At 36.6% G+C, this 16,220-nt stretch overlaps 1 protein-coding gene across 2 annotated transcripts; it reads left to right on the top strand.

Annotated features, from left to right (window-relative positions):
- Window positions 1-1,410: 1,410 nt before the first annotated feature.
- akap10 (A kinase (PRKA) anchor protein 10) lies at window positions 1,411-16,000 on the top strand. Of its 2 annotated transcripts, none has more exons than XM_056747197.1 (15): window positions 1,411-1,631; window positions 2,925-2,972; window positions 3,625-3,810; window positions 6,742-7,311; window positions 8,436-8,534; window positions 8,828-8,912; window positions 9,481-9,604; window positions 11,354-11,490; window positions 11,593-11,737; window positions 11,861-12,031; window positions 13,082-13,191; window positions 13,310-13,389; window positions 13,777-13,829; window positions 13,989-14,084; window positions 14,902-16,000. In XM_056747197.1, the coding sequence occupies exons 1-15, from the start codon at window positions 1,610-1,612 to the stop codon at window positions 14,905-14,907; spliced, it is 1,932 nt and encodes a 643-aa protein (XP_056603175.1). In that variant the 5' UTR covers window positions 1,411-1,609; the 3' UTR covers window positions 14,908-16,000. The 2 variants fall into 2 exon arrangements, with proteins under 2 accessions (XP_056603175.1, XP_056603174.1); XM_056747196.1 differs by having other exon boundaries at window positions 13,307-13,389.
- Window positions 16,001-16,220: the final 220 nt, after the last annotated feature.

Raw genomic sequence — 16,220 nt, 5'->3', positions numbered from 1 at the left:
CACCATCACTGGCCTCCCTTAATTTAAATGGAGTGCCAGCTCCTCTGCGGGGGTCATATCCTGCCAGCCAGTTCTATGGGCTTTTTTTAACTGCTACAGTCATACAGACATTCAACATGTCAGCAGACACCTAATCTATTCACCTCATTTGTTCACTGTTACTTTAAAGTCACTAACCAGCCAGCAAAATGTTCTTATATTGTCCTGACAAGTTTGATCTTTATGAAGGATAGAAAGATAAAATGGATAAAAACGTAACATGAGAAAAATGTCTAAATGACACACATTGTGGATAATTGTTTGCATTAATTAATATTCATTATACATTTCCTGAGTAACATGCACCTCTACTTGCCACTTTTAAAGTAAAAAAAAAAAAAAGGAACAAATGACTAGTAAGTAAAAATGGAAAAAATGATGCATCTGCAAAGGAATCCCAAAGAATAAAGTTTATTTAAAGATTGCATTGACAATATTCTGCAAGCATTAATCGACTTAAAATTGTTGGATAATATATTCACATGTGGTAATTAAGGGGATAGTTCACCCAAAAATGAAAATTCTGGTATTAACCCTCAAGTTGTTTGTAAAAACCTTTTTGTGTTATACATAACAAAGAAATGTATAAAGGTTTGGAACAGTATGAGGGTGAGTAAATAATGACAGAATTTTCATTTTTAAGTAAACTTTTCCTTTAAATAATGGTTTAAAATAAGTTAAGAAAAACATACATCAAGAACAGCAAATCATACATATTTTCTAGGGAAACAGACACTGAAGTCAAGCCACATAAATACTATTATATAATGTATAAATACAGTTTGAGCAATAACAATGCCCTCACAGACATTGTCTACAGACTTTTAGGTTATAAAATAAATTACAATTTTTAATTACACCCCAAAAAAATAATCAAAATGTTTAAAATATAAAATACAGAGACATAATGAAATAGTAAATAAATAATTAAAATGTAAGATTTTTAAATGCAAGTAAATTATAATAAATGTTAATACATTTTAGGAGTCTGAAACGTTTGCTTTGTTTGTACATCTCACAAATATAGCATTTTTTATATCATGCATTTTTAAAGGGGAATAAGATAGACTAATATGAGGGTCCTAAAAACAACACGGACTAATATACAACAATTGAACGACCACTAGTTGTAGATCAAGTAACGTTATAGGAATACTAACCAGGACACTGCTGTCAAAATGTCAACTACGTATCCATCCAAGCATTACATTCTCTAATATATACATGTTTTACATCATGTTTTTCTATTATATTATTATATGGTTCCAAATTTATCCGCTGATCTTTTTCATGTGTAGTAGAATAAAGTCTTTTCATTTGTCAGGTCTTTTCCCATAATTCCACTAGAAGCCGACGCGGTGCCGCAGACACTCCGGAAGTGAGGCGTTTATTGACAATATGGCGTGCGGGCCAGTTGAGATGGAACTGGATAATTTTCGCGTTTTCCAGTGAATTCAGATGTTGATGGTCGAAGCGAAAGCTGCGAATATCAATTGGTTATGAATGAAAGGAGACGGGAGATCTCGGGATGTTGTCTCTGAGCTGAACAGTTCACAGCTTCACATTTATCATGTCGTTCTTCAGGCGGAAAGGTAAGGAAGTGCCCTGCTCGATAATGGGATGATCGCTGGACACTGTGGGCTTTTTGGACCGGTGCTGAACTCTAATCCACGCGAATGTGTGATTCAAACGTATTTTATTTTCAATAATAGTCATACAATTCTTCTTGTGAATCGCTGTCGCAGCAAATGCATGTGTGAAAGAGAGATCGGATATCACCGTGTCAAATCCACATTTTGTTTTATTTTGTAACGGAGCATAGATTTAAATGAAACCCTATTCCCAGGTTTTACAATGAAACTTATTATTGAAATACACATGAATTCTGTTTAAATAAATATTAAAGTGACACATCTGACAGAAAGTCCAATGTTGCATCTCAATTTGAGACCAGTTTCAAAAAAATATAACTAGAATTTTCTCTGATCTACATAAGAAATAAGTAAAAATATTATTTTTTTGGATAAGCTCCAAATTGTGATTTCAGTAGCATATAGGAGGAGTTTTTCATTGCAGCTTCATGTGATAAAATACACATGTTGTCCATCAATAGTATGGTGAAGTTTAGTTGTAAACTTATTGCATTAATACTGTCAGTCCGTTTATCAATGATGTCTTTATTGAGACAAACATATAAAAATAGGCCTGTAGGTGTTGCCTAAACATAACATGACCCATCTTTCCCACAATCCTTTGCACAATAAAGCCTCTAAACATGTACCCTGTGACCTCAGAGTCTCTAGTAATCTAGTGTGGCTTTCCCCTTGGGGAAGGAAGGATGCCCTCATAGTCCATGTCCCATTTTAAAGGAACCATCTTTTTGTTCTCAGTGACATGGGTGTTGTCTCATAATCCGTTTTTTCCCTCCCTCAAGTGTGTTAATATATATTACATGTGCCTTTGAAAATGTGGGAACAATGTTATATATGCTTAATGTGTGGACATTTTTCAAGGTTATCAACACTTGAATACAATAAATAACACTGTGATTTCTAATAGTTTGTGCCCCATGAGTCTAGTCTGTGTGTAATTGATGTTTTTGCAGACAAACAGTAGCAAGGCCTCGCCCCATGCATGCAAATCAACTAACAACACAACTCTAGGGAAGGTTTAGAAATAAGCAAATTATTTACTCGTTCTACATACTCGGATGCTTTGCATTTTCATTGATGAATTTAAAAGAATGGCAAAGATACTCAGAAAGTAAACAATGCATTCTGAAGTGTCGGTGGTTCTGAATAATCTGCTGCAGTGAGATGATGATAAAAGTGTTAGTAGTCAATTTTATTGTTTGTAAATTATATTTTCTGTTTTTTCATTTATAGCTAAAGGAAAGGAACCCGAGCGACCAGCAGACCCCAAAGCCAGCAAAGGTGAGTGTGCTGTCCTGCTTGTGTCTTGCTGTTTATTTACAGTAAATGCAATGACTTCCGAGTCCGACCCATAAACACTTTTTCGGTGGTCTTGTTTTTTCTAAACTATGTTTGTCACATTTGGGATGCAAGACCTTTTTTGGGTACTCATAAATGGCGTTTGATTTTGAAGGAAATGAACCAGTCAGAATGTAAAAGAAAAGGTCAATGTGCCTCCAGTTTGTAGTTTCTTTTTGCTCGACATGAGATAATGGCAATGGATGTTTCTTATAAATGTTAGGATTTATTTGCATTTTCTTTTAAAATATAGAAAAGCCTGTCGTCATTTACTCAGCCTGTTGTCATTTTAAACTTGTGTGATTTTCTTTCTTCTGCAAAACACAAAATAAGATATTTTGAAAAATGTTGGCAACCAAAAACCGGTCAATGGTGACCAACGGTTTTCTGTTACCAATATTTTCAAAATGTCTTCTTTTGTGTTCTTGCAGAAGAAAGAAGGTCATACAGGTTTAAAACAACAGGAGGGCATGTAAATAATGACAGAATTTTCATATTGAAGGTGAACTTTTCCCTTAAACGATTATATAAATAAACGTATAAACACACATTCTGTTGTCATAATAATGTTTCATGTCTGTATTCTCCTCTCCAGCCCCAGTGTCACCACACTCCCCATCTTTCAGTGGCCGTAATAATCATGCTATATTGGAAGCGGCGGGGCCCAGCCATGTGGCTATCAATGCTATCTCAGCCAACATGGACTCCTTTGCACGTGGCCGTACCGCCATCCTCAAGAAACAGCCCAGCCACATGGAGGCAGCGCACTTTGGAGACCTAGGTAAACAAATCATGTACTATTGTACACTGGATAAAATGTCTTGCAATGTTTTAATGATGTTCTGCCTTCATTAGTTTTTTGTGACGGTCTGTACAGATACCCTTGACCTAATATGGCTTTTGTGCTAATAGAGTCAGCGCTTTAATAAGTGAGTTTGTGTTTTGTGCGGAGCGTCAAGCTCAAATATGCTAACTTAGATATCTGAATATGACGTATGTGTGGTGTGGCCCTTATCACATGAGCTGGGGGATTTGTGACGGGAGGGAGGGAACGGGAGAGTTACTTTTTACAGTGTGGTGAATTTGTTTGTGCAGTGCTGTAATCTCTTAACCTTTTTATAGACGTGTAATTTGTGGAAACCTTCAAAGATAGACTCGTACACTTCAGCAGTTTTCTATTGTAATCTTATTGTCAGCTGTATAGAAAGAGGAGTGTAGTTATGCATGTCAGTGCTTTGAGCAAAATTTACTTTATATATATATTGCGATTTTAATACCCATTATTATGGTGTCCAGAGCTCTCAAACTACATTTTAGATCATACAAGCACATCTGCACACTACAACATGAGATGTTGGGTTAGTGTCTGTCATGCACAAGGACGATGAGTATCTGTATAAGAACATGTTGTTTCAGAACAGGAAACGGGTCTGTTACAAATGTGAACACAAATATGCATGACATGAAAGTATATATGAAGTCACAGATCATTTGTGCTCTCCACTAGTGCATTTGTATATATACATTATGCATCCAATCACCTGTTGTGTTTCAAAATTTCTCCGTGTGAACCTCATTACATACAGCGGGTATGCATGTCATCAAATGTAAAATGTAAATCAGTCACATGCCTGGTCCGAAGTTAACATTCGGTCTTTAATTTACATATTACAATTTACATTGATATTAATTGATATTCATATTTTAATGAATATGAATTGTAGTAAATCAAAATAGTTATTGGTTCTTTGCGTAGGTCTACCGGAATTTGTTTGTTTGAGTCCACTGCAGATTTTTATTTCAAATAAGCATTCTAGATGTGTTGTGGGCATTCCAGTCCAGTGTCTGTTGAATTTCAACAAAATCAAACCTCAGGAGTGACATAAAGTCATACAACAGCAATGTGAAAGACTGACAGCATCACAGGACACATAAAAACTCAGATAAAAATCCAGGTTATCCCTTCAAAATTTATTTTGAACTTTACCTAAATACAAGTACAAATATTACTGTTAAATTGCTTAAAAATTAATATGTTTTCTATGCAATATTAGATATCTGAAAACAACAGGAGCGGTTTACCGGACAGGGCTTTAGCCTAGTCTAAGACTAACTTAAATGTAAGAGATGCCTTGAACGAAAACAACTTGGACTGACATATCTTAAAATATATCGCTGCGATTGTTTTGTCTCGAGATGCACACAGTCATGTTTTTTTGTGAAGTATGTTTTTTAAAATAATTTAATTCTCCTAATTTAACTATGGCCTAGTCCTGGTTTAAGATAATCCTTGTCCGGAAAACCACCCCACAGAGCATCTTTTCTGCACATAAATGCAAATAGAAAAATATTTGTATTTAAAATTTCGGAGACATTTTTTTAGTAGTTCACAGAATGAAACAAAAATAATAATTTGACATAAACACATACCTATAAATAGTACGTTTTAAAATCAGAAAAACATTTTTTTTGTGTCTGCGGCTCTATTTATTTGGAGGCAGAACTGAGTCTCGTATGAAATTTTTACAATAGTAGAATAATTCAACTAAATCGATTTAAATTAAAATATGAAATTTCTGTGATCCTTTATGCCTTATTTAGGGAAACTGTCAGCATCCAGGAGCTTTAAAACTTCACATTTCAACTAAAAAAACAAACATTCTTAAGAAGTCCGCCCAGTGTCCATTATAAAGATTTTGAAGTATGTGAGATGTGTTTTAGAATTACAAATTTAACAGCTTTATAATAGTCGATAAAAGAACAAATTGTCACAGTAACTCATTACAGTAATGTGATTTACTGTAAGAGCCTACTTTTCATTAAAATAATTTCATGTAAGACAAAAACCTTGTCAGTATAAAGCCAATTAAAGTTTCTTAATGTGAAAATGATTTTATTTCTTTTTTAGTTTCAGAGTGTTTTCTTTATAAATCATTCCATGCCATGGACCTAAAAACTCTGTCGTTGTTTTAAACCATGAATGATTTATTTATTGCTTTATGCATTTATATATCAATTGATTTATTACCCTGTCGTTTTATTAGACTCCAGAGTAGTCAAACAAATAGTTGAGCGGGTTTGGTTTTCATGGTTGGTGTAATGTCATCCACATCATGATCTTCTCAGCCCACTGAAAGAATGTCTTTGCTTTGTTTAATATCCTGTATCGCAACCACAGTTAAAGAAATGGATCATTGAAACGTATGTGCTGACAAACCAGTGTTACAACATGAATCCTGAGAGAATGCGGCAAGGTGACTTTGATATGGAGAATGGTTCTAACGTCAAATCTATACGACACAAAAGAGTTTAGTTGTTTTGTGCATAACAGCTTTTTATGGATCCCGTACCCTCCTATGTGTTGTTTTCATACTGGTTTCTTTCTTCTGCCTTATTGTATGGCGTTCAGCTCAATGGCTTAAACAAACTGTCCTGGTGTCCTGTGGTGTTGAAAAAGGAAGGTGTGGCTTTTTGATCTTGTCAAGAGGAGACGGCTCTATTATAAGATTTTGTTTTGTTTACTAATGTGTGCTGCTGTAGAGAAGCAGAGAATAGGGTGTGATGTGGGTACATGCTAGATTACATATTGAAATGAGGCAGTGAAGGTACAAACTTTACCAAATTAAATAATAAAATGTATATAGAAATAGTAACATTATTATAGAATTATTCGTAAGCTTTTGAGTATTTCAAGGCTCTTTTTGTTTTTCAGGTCGCTCCAGTGTCAACTACCTAGTTCAGGAGACACGTTCTCGGCTGTCCAAAACCCTAGACCAGATCTTGCGGGATAATGTGGCCATGCCCTACTTCATTCAGCTTATGGAGACCCGTTCGGCTGACCACCTGGTCCGCTTCTGGTTTGAGGCTGAGAGCTTTCGTTCCACCAGCTGGTCCAGGATAAGAGCGCACAGCCTCAACACAGTCAAACAAAGCACCTTAGCTGAGCCTACAACCGCTCCGGTATCACCCGACTCTCCGGACTCCCCCTACGACCCCGGAAGAGCATCGGCTCTGGACGAGGATGGAAGCGAGGACCCTTTCCCCTCCCGGACTTCCTCCAGACCCCAAACCCCCAGCCCCCAGGATACTAACCTTACTGGGGCTCTGATAGGGCACCGGAACTCCATTAGCTCAGAGGGGGTGGCCCGGCCTGGTACCCCCCAGTTTCAGCCTACGTTACGGTCAGAAACACCCACCAGACAGTCCGCCTCTAGGACAGGCACTCCAGTTAAAGGCCAGACTACCGGTGGTCTGCGTGAGCTCTTGGACAAACTTATGAAAGGTGAGTACTGGTCTAAACTAATCAGTGGAATGTCATTGGTTTGTTCTTGCTGATGTTTCTGGACTGTGTCTTTAACTGATATTATATGATTCAAATGTGAACACCCCCTAAGCCATGGGACAGATGTGTTCCAGGTGTAAGCGCACATGTGAACCTGTGTAGACCTGTGGTCCTAGATTTACTGCTTTATAGGGTTGAACATCAATGTTGACAACTGATTCTGTTTCTAAAGTGATAAAATTGGAATATAAATAAATGGCATAACACCATATGCGTGATGTGTATAGCAGCACAGAGCAGATTATGCATCTTTTATCCTTTTAACTTGAGATATAAACACAGCATTCCTCAACATCTGTAAGAACATTCTGTACTTGACTACAATGGGTTTTTCACGGTTCGTGTCTTTTTACCATTACGCTTGCTGAGCAACATATTCCTTTTGTATCAGACAATGACTTCTAATATCTACGCAACATTGGTTTTATTGAGTGCACTTGGTAAACGATCCCATTTACATCCTGGCTGTGGACTACAATGAACAGAAGGCTCTGCATTACATATAAAGTCAATAGCTGAGTATTCATTAGTGGCTCATACGGAGAAGCTCCGGGCTGTAAACGCAGTGAACGGAAAGAGTCAGTTGAGCCGAAAGGCATCAAATCAGCTCAGAAAGAGAGTGAAATGCTCTCAGCTTGTGGCTCCAGCGCTCTGAGCTTTCTTTGTTTGACAGGGGAAGCAGCCTTTGTCCACTTCATTGCATTTTATAAGAGCTACTTCGACTTGATGGATTTTATATAAACTTCAACGTTTAAACATGCACTGATGAGATTCCTCATTCAATAGACCCCCATTAAATTTTAAAACGCATTAAATTCTACACAAAGACCCTTGCGTCTTATGGCTGCAAGGGGTCTAATCTTTGAATATATCACTGTCTTTTGTGTAGCAGTTACATAATAGTTTATAATTGTAGGCTTGTCACAGTAGATGATGACTGATATATTGCCACTTCGTGTCACAAAGTGTTGCATTAGTACTTTACATGCTTGGATATTGTATGAGTGTGTTATAATTAATTCCAGTTCTAATGTGTAATTTTTGTACCACTTTTCTGTTTGTAGGTATAGAGAGAGATGCCGTTAGCATTTTCACTAAATACATATCTCCAGATGCTGCTAGGCCAATTCCCATAACAGAACAGATACGCAATGACATTGTGGGTAAGAGAATCACATGATTTCCGTATTTTATGACTTCTTTACGCACTTCACAATGTTTGGACAAGGTGATACTCATGTTTTACACAGTGCTAGTTGTAATAAGCATTGTGTAATTAAAAAACATGTTCTTTATTTTTGTATCCTCAAACTCTTATTGAATGGCTGGAAGTAAAAAATGCTTTTATTCAGTACTAAAATGTAACAAGTTCAATGTTTTTTTTGTGAACTATTAAACATAAGTAACTAATGTTTGCTTAATGCTAGATAGGTCTAATCTTTTTTATTTCGGTCAGCGAAAATCTGTGGGGAGGACGGACAGGTGGACCCAAATTGTTTTGTCATCGCACAGTCAGTCGTCTTCACTATCGTAGAACAACAGTGAGTAGCTTCGTTTTAAATGCAAATCGTTTTTTTTTTCATATTTAAATTTGACAATGCATTAACATGTGTGTGCATAATTTGTAGATTGAATTGAATAGTCAAGGTACTTAAAGTGATACTTCACCCAAAAATGAAAATTCTGTTTTCATTTACTCACCCTCTTGTCATTTCATGACTGTATGACTGTCATTCTTCTCTAGAACACAAAAGATATTTTGTAGAATGTCTGTATCTAAACATCGGCTGTACTCATTGACTTGTTTGGTTTTGTGTTCATAAAATAGAATGAATGGGTACCGCCGTTATTTGTTTACCAACGTTTTCTTAAATATCTTCTTTTGTGTTCTGCAAAATAATGAAAGTGAAATGACACGAGGGTGAGTAAATGATGACAGAATTTTCATTGTTGGGTGAACTATCCCTTTAAGCCCTAATATACTGTAAATTGTGGGCAATGTATTTGTAAAATAATAGCTCAGAAAGCACCTCAAATATTTGTATGTGGAAGTGTTCCTTAGACCAGCGTGTCATTTTGCACACAAGTGTTTAATGATCTGTTTCACAGGCACTTTAATGAGTTCTTGCGCAGCCATTATTTCTGTAAATATCAGATTGAGGTTCTGACCAGCGGTTCTGTGTTCCTGGCGGACATCCTGTTCTGTGAATCGGCCCTCTTCTACTTCTCTGAGGTGACTACGTTCACACTTTATTACACAGTTATGTTTATATACTGTATACATACACTCACCTAAAGGATTATTAGGAACACCTGTTCAATTTCTCATAAATGCAATTATGATGGTGGTGTAATGGTGTGGGGGATGTTTTCTTGACACACTTTAGGCCCCTTAGTGCCAATTGGGCATTATTTTAATACCGCGGCCTACCTGAGCATTGTTTCTGACCATGTCCATCCCTTTATGACCACGATGTACCCATCCTCTGATGGCTACTTCAAGCAGGATAATGCACCATGTCACAAAGCTCGAATAATTGCAAATTGGTTTCTTGAACATGACAATGAGTTCACTGTACTAAAATGGCCCCCAAAGTCACCAGATCTCAACCCTATAGAGCATCTTTGGGATGTGGTGGAACGCGAGCTTCGTGCATCCCACAAATCTCCATCAACTGCAAGATGCTATCCTATCAATATGGGCCAACATTTCTAAAGAATGCTTTCAGCACCTTGTTGAATCAATGCTACATAGAATTAAGGCAGTTCTGAAGGCGAAACACAGTATTAGTATAGTGTTCCTAATAATCCTTTAGGTGAGTGTATGTGAGTATATTATATTTATGTTTATTAATGTAATGTTAATTAACTGTGATAATGTTGACACATATCTGCAATAAGGTGCTTTTCTTTTTTTTCTTAACAAAACATTGGAAAGCCACATTTAGTAATGTCAAAGCAACGCTTTTGTCTTTCATTTACCTACATTTGAAGAGATAGTCCACACAAAAATATATATTTTTTAATATATATTTCCACACCTGGATAAAATTATTTTTTGGCTGAACACTAAGAAAGATATTTGGAAAAATGTTAGCAACTGAGATCCATTGACCATCACAGTAGATTTTTTGAAGAATTCAGGGAAAAACAGTTCTAGGGCATGTTATTGTTCTTAATCTAATGGAGTTCAATTAAAAAATATTCTAGTGCTTAAAGGATTATTTCACTTTCAAAATACATTTTCATTATAATTTACTCACGCCCGTGTCAACCAAGACGTTTATGTATTTGTTTCTTTTGTCGAAAATAAATTAAGGTTTTTCATGAAAACATTCCAGGATTTTTCTCCATATAGTGGACTTCAATGAACTACAAATGGTTGAAGGTCAAAATTTAAGTTTCAGTGCAGCTTCCAAGGGCTTTAATTGATACCAGACGGTGAATAAGGGTCTTATATAGTGAGACGACCGGTCATTTTAAAAATAAATAAAAATGTACATGCTTTATAAACACAAATGCTCGCTTTGCTCTGTTCTGCGATGCGCGTTCATGACTTCACAAAATACAAAAAAATACTGAAACATCTTTGATGACATGTGGGTGACTAAATTATCATGAAACTTTATTTTGAAAGTGTACTACTCCTTTAATTTATTTTAGGCACTTTCAGAAATGTATTTCTAACACTTTTCACTGATATGCATCATTTCAAAGCAGCTTTACAGAAAAGACATTGTACAACAAACAGTAGAGCCGAAAAAGAACTGTATAGAAATAAGGTATATAGAATTATTAGAAAAAAATAATACATGTTTTGTGAAATGCAAAGCATTATTACCAGTGATTGAAACTATAAATAGTGTATTAAGTTTGGATAATATAAACATTGGATATTTTGGTCCTACTTTTTAAAGTGCCAAGCTATTAGAAAGTTGGATTGAAACTTTATTTAAGAGTGTGTGTTTGTGTGTAAATGTAGTACATGGAGAAGGAAGATGCAATGAATGTGCTGCAGTTCTGGCTGGCTGCGGAAAATTTCCAAGATCAGTTGGCAGCCAAGAATGGCCAGTATGATGGACAGGAGGCCCAGAATGATGCCATGATCCTTTATGACAAGTATGGTTTTCCTCAACATAGTTTTGACAGATTATTTGATTATTATTGAGTCCTTTATCTCCAAGAAAATGGAGAATGTGACAGATTATGTGGTATATGTAGGTATTTTTCACTCCAAGCCACAAATCCGTTGGGTTTCGGTGACTCTGTAAGAATGGAGATTGAATCCAATATCTGTCGAGAGGGTGGACCTCTCCCAGACTGCTTCGACACTCCTTTAAGACAGGCCTGGACCACTATGGAGAAGGTGGGATAGTTTTGCTTCCAAGTTTCAACAATTGTTTTTTGAATTATTTACCCGTGTGTTTGTTCATCTAGTCATTTTGTCTTGTATTTAATCATTTTAATAACTTGCTTTTCTCAACCTCAGGTTTACATGCCAGGGTTTCTGTCCAGCAACCTTTACTACAAGTATTTAAGCGACCTTATCAACTCCGTGCGGGTGGATGAGTTTGTCGGAGGAAATGCCAACACTCCGAGCCTGGGCTGGACCCCGGAAAGCGACCGGAACTCAAGTGTCACGGAGGGTTCGCAAGGCCAGGTGATTACTCATCCTCCAATGTAATGTGCTCTTCATATTTGCTGAATAAAAACTTTTTTAATGGTAATGTGACATTTTGTTGACATTTCTTAGTAGTTTGTTCCAGAGTGGGTCCCATACAAATTCTACCCATACAAATTCTGAATGCACTATCAACTATCTTAAAGGGATAGTTCACCCAAAAATGAAAATTCTGTCATGAAATACTCTCTAGTTGTTCCAAACTGTGTTTCCATTCTCTTTGTTTGGTTGAACACAGAGAGAGATATTTGGACGAATGCTTGTAACCAAACAGTTCTTGGACCCCATTGACTGCCATAGTAGGAACAATGACAATGGTAGTCAAAAGTGCCCCAGAACGGTTTTCTTTCTTACATTATTCAAAATATCTTCTTCAACAGAAAAATACAATTTTCTTACAATGGCACTCAATGGGGTGTAAGCCGTTTGGTTACAAGCATTCGTTCAAATATCTTTTTTTGTGTTCAGCAGGACAAAGAAATTTACTCCTCACTCGAAGATCAGAGTAAATGATAACAGAATTTTTATATTTGGGTGAACTTTAAGTTTTGTTGTCTTGCATTTTTAGCTCAATATTTTACGTAACAAATATAATTTCTTATATGTAAATTAAAACCTGTCGTTTTAGTAACGGTTCACTTAAAAATGAGGGTATCTGCTCCATCATTTACTTGTTCCAAACCTTTATAAACTTCTATGCTGTGTTGAACACAAAATAAGATATTTTAAGGGATGTGGAAAACAAAACAGTTTTGGGGCACCATTGACTAACATAGTATGTTTTTCTTCTATGGTGGTCAATAGTGCCCCAGAACTGCGGGGTTGCACACATTGTTCTAAATATCTATCTTTGTGCTCACCAGAACAACAAAATCTATACAGGTTTTGGGGTTTGAGGGTGAGTAAATGATGACAGAATTTAATATATATATATATATACTCGTTCCAGGGAGTCCCTGTTTCTTCCAATCACTAGATTCCTTAGTTGCTCAATCATTAAAACACTATTGTTTTTACTCCTATTTGCAGCAAGGTACTAAAAAAGCTGCGATCAAGATACTGAAGAACTTCGATGAGGCGATAACGGTGGACATCGCCAGTCTTGATCCAGAATCTCTCTACCAGAGACCATACGCTGGGTGAGTCTGCGTTTGTGTTACACTTCCATCCTATCCACCGTAGGACTATCACAAGCACAGACGTTGGTTCTGGTGGTGTTTCACGAGGATGTAAATCGGTTGCACTTCCTTTCAGAAGAATGACCTTTGGAAAGGTGAATGAACTGGGTCAGTTCATAAGAGAGGCAGAGCCAGAACCAGATGTGAAGAAGTCCAAGGGTAGGACTAAATTGAAACTAAATAAATGTCATATACTTTGATATAGCCTGTATGTACAGATGAATCTATAATGCACATAATTTTTATTACTCTGAAATAAGACTATTATTGCAATGCCATTAAAAATTATTTCTCTGGGTTTGGCTGTAGAGGAGACTTTCTCTCTCACAGACACACTCTCACATGTTGTGGGTCGTGTGAATTGTCTCTTTAGTGGTGACTTACGCTGAAGTGCTCCACAGCTTTCTGTTTGAGAGCAGAGAGTGTGTTGCCATGGCGATAAGTAGCAGGTGATGTGGGGTGATTGTGGTGAAGAGAGCAGTGGGATGCAGGATTCACGTTTCTGTCCAGCTCAATAAATCTCTCCCTTTGATTCTTTACTATCAGGTTCCATGTTTTCACAAGCAATGAAGAAATGGGTGCAAGGCGACTCGGACGAGGTGCATCTTCGATTTATTCAAATGTTTTAGTGAACATTATAATTGTTAATTGGACACTTGGATTAACATAATTGATTTGAGCTCCAGTTTTTTGTTTAGACATATACATGTATACAGTAGAGGACATTGTTAAGAGCAGCACTGTTATTTGTCTGCTAGGCTCAAGAGGAAATGGCGTGGAAGATTGCAAAGATGATCGTCAATGATGTCATGCTACAGGGACAACATGGCAGTCCTGAAGTGAAGGCAACAAAAGTATTTCTCATTTACTGGTCTTTCTTTAGTTCTATAATATAAGTCTATAAGTTCAATGGCATGTGTTGTAATATTTGTGTCATTGTGTGTCAGCTTAACCAGACGTCAGCTGAATGCAAAGTGATCCACATTTGGTTTTTGACCATTAAAAATGGGTTCTATTTAGTTCTCCTATAAATGTTGATACCAGATATTAACATATCTTCAATATTTCTTAGGTTATACATTTTTTAAGAACAAGAATCTTAAAAGATATTAAGATACAGCATCTTTAATAATTCTAATGTTATATTCATCTAAAATTGAAAAAAAAAATATATATATATATATAAATAAATGTTGTGTTGCCCAAAGGCAAATTCCGGTAGACCTCCACAAAGAATCAATAAGTTAAGTTATGTAGTTTTATTTTAATACACTTTATATAGAATAAAATATAAATGAAATATGAAGTAAATTGTGAATAACAGGATGACAGGAAGTTAACTTCGGGCCAGGCATGTGTCAGATGAAACCGTTTATAGTAATCTGCCGAATTGCGGTGGAAAAAGTGCGCGAGTGATGCGAACTGACAAATATTTTCAACCTTCGTTGAAGACGAAATTGATGCGCGCTCAAAGCAGTCGCGCCGCACAATTCGCGTCATTCCCATCACCTGATTACCAAATGCTTAATTCGCGTTTGGCAACCCAGTATTAGTGTTTTAAACTCATTTTTGAAATGTTCTGTTAATTTCTTGAGCTTTAATTTTTCTCAAGATTTTTACTTGAATATCTTCAGAAGCTGTCAAGAACCTAACGTCTTGTGTTTTCATCAGCTATGACCCTCTCCTTCTGTGTGGATCCCACTCGTATACCCCCGCTGAGCCCCTCAACCTAGTGGCTGCAGACAGAAAAGGACCTGAAGATCTATGCTGATTTTAACCACGTTAGCTTATCAGTGAGGACAGACAAAAGCATTCCGTGATTTCCTGCATGTTTGTGTGTGTGCGTGTGTGTGTGTATGAGTGTGAATGTTTGGGATATGGACACTAATAGCCAAAATGCAGTCATGACCGCCCCATCATTTTGAAGCGCTCTGAAGGACTTTTGTTTATTTTTTGAAGAGCGAACGAGCTGAACCACATACCTAAACCAGTACACAAACTCCACAGAATGAACTCCGAACCAGGCTTGAAGAATATTGAAACAAGCTGAGGAATTTCTGCCAACCAACACGCAATGCACAGGAACCCAAAACCTGTGTTAAGTTCATATTATCTTATTTTTTAGTTGGCATCTCTCTTTTATCTTTTCATTCACTCCCTTGTTTTAAAGAACAGCTATGAAGTTATTAGGTCTTTTTAGTAGAAAGAAAATGCAAAAAAAGAACTGCGAATTTACCCAAGGTGACTATGTACAGTTTTATTTACAGATTTACTGTAGGACCATCCCGTGCTGATGTTACAGTTGAAACTGGAAACTTTGGCCTGGTAAATGTTCCCCCGATTTCCCCCCTTGAATTCATTCTAGAACCCTCTACCGATCTGATTCTAGATCAGTGCAGACTGTAGAAATACTCCACGCAAACTGAACTGCTAGGGTAATGTTTATCTCCTGTATAAATGTGGATTTCTGGTTTACCACCATATATTAATGTTAGTTATTTTTATGGTGATTGTCTCTTTATGTTTTTCTTCTTGAATGATATGTCAAAACTCTGTCGGAGCAGATCTCAATGATTACCGTTACTTTTGAACCGTGTGCTTTTCGAACATGTTCAAGTTGTTGCTTTGGTCCTCATTGAGATGTGGGCAAGAAACAGGCAAAAGACTTTTGGTACTATGTACCACTAATATGTTTTCTGACATATATGTGTACTTAATCTATAATATATTTAAATGTGTTTGATTTAAATACATATATTGTTGAAATGTCTCTGGAGGAAGTCTTTGTCGTTTCTTTTAGATTCGGTCAAAATGTTTTGATAGTCACCAATCGGATTATAGTACAGAGCAAAAATGAAAAAAGCAAAGGGATAGATCAGCCAAAAAATGAATCATCATTTATTCAACCTCGTGTCAATACAAATCTGTAAGCCTCAGATAACAATGGACAGAATATTGCTAAACAAACGACCGGGCCCCATTGTCTTTCA

The sequence above is a fragment of the Triplophysa dalaica genome, chromosome 4 (assembly GCF_015846415.1).
Source record: "Triplophysa dalaica isolate WHDGS20190420 chromosome 4, ASM1584641v1, whole genome shotgun sequence".
NCBI classification, from domain to species: domain Eukaryota; kingdom Metazoa; phylum Chordata; class Actinopteri; order Cypriniformes; family Nemacheilidae; genus Triplophysa; species Triplophysa dalaica.
The sequence above is the reverse complement of the archived record's forward strand: the minus strand, read 5'-3'. Positions and strand labels throughout refer to the sequence as shown.

Excerpts from the sequence above, each read along its gene's own strand:
- akap10 (XM_056747196.1), top strand. The coding sequence starts at position 1,610 with ATGTCGTTCTTCAGGCGGAAAG. Across the intron at positions 11,491-11,592 it reads GCCATGATCCTTTATGACAA|GTATTTTTCACTCCAAGCCA; the intron begins GTATGGTTTTCC and ends TGGTATATGTAG. Across the intron at positions 13,830-13,988 it reads TGCAAGGCGACTCGGACGAG|GCTCAAGAGGAAATGGCGTG; the intron begins GTGCATCTTCGA and ends TTTGTCTGCTAG.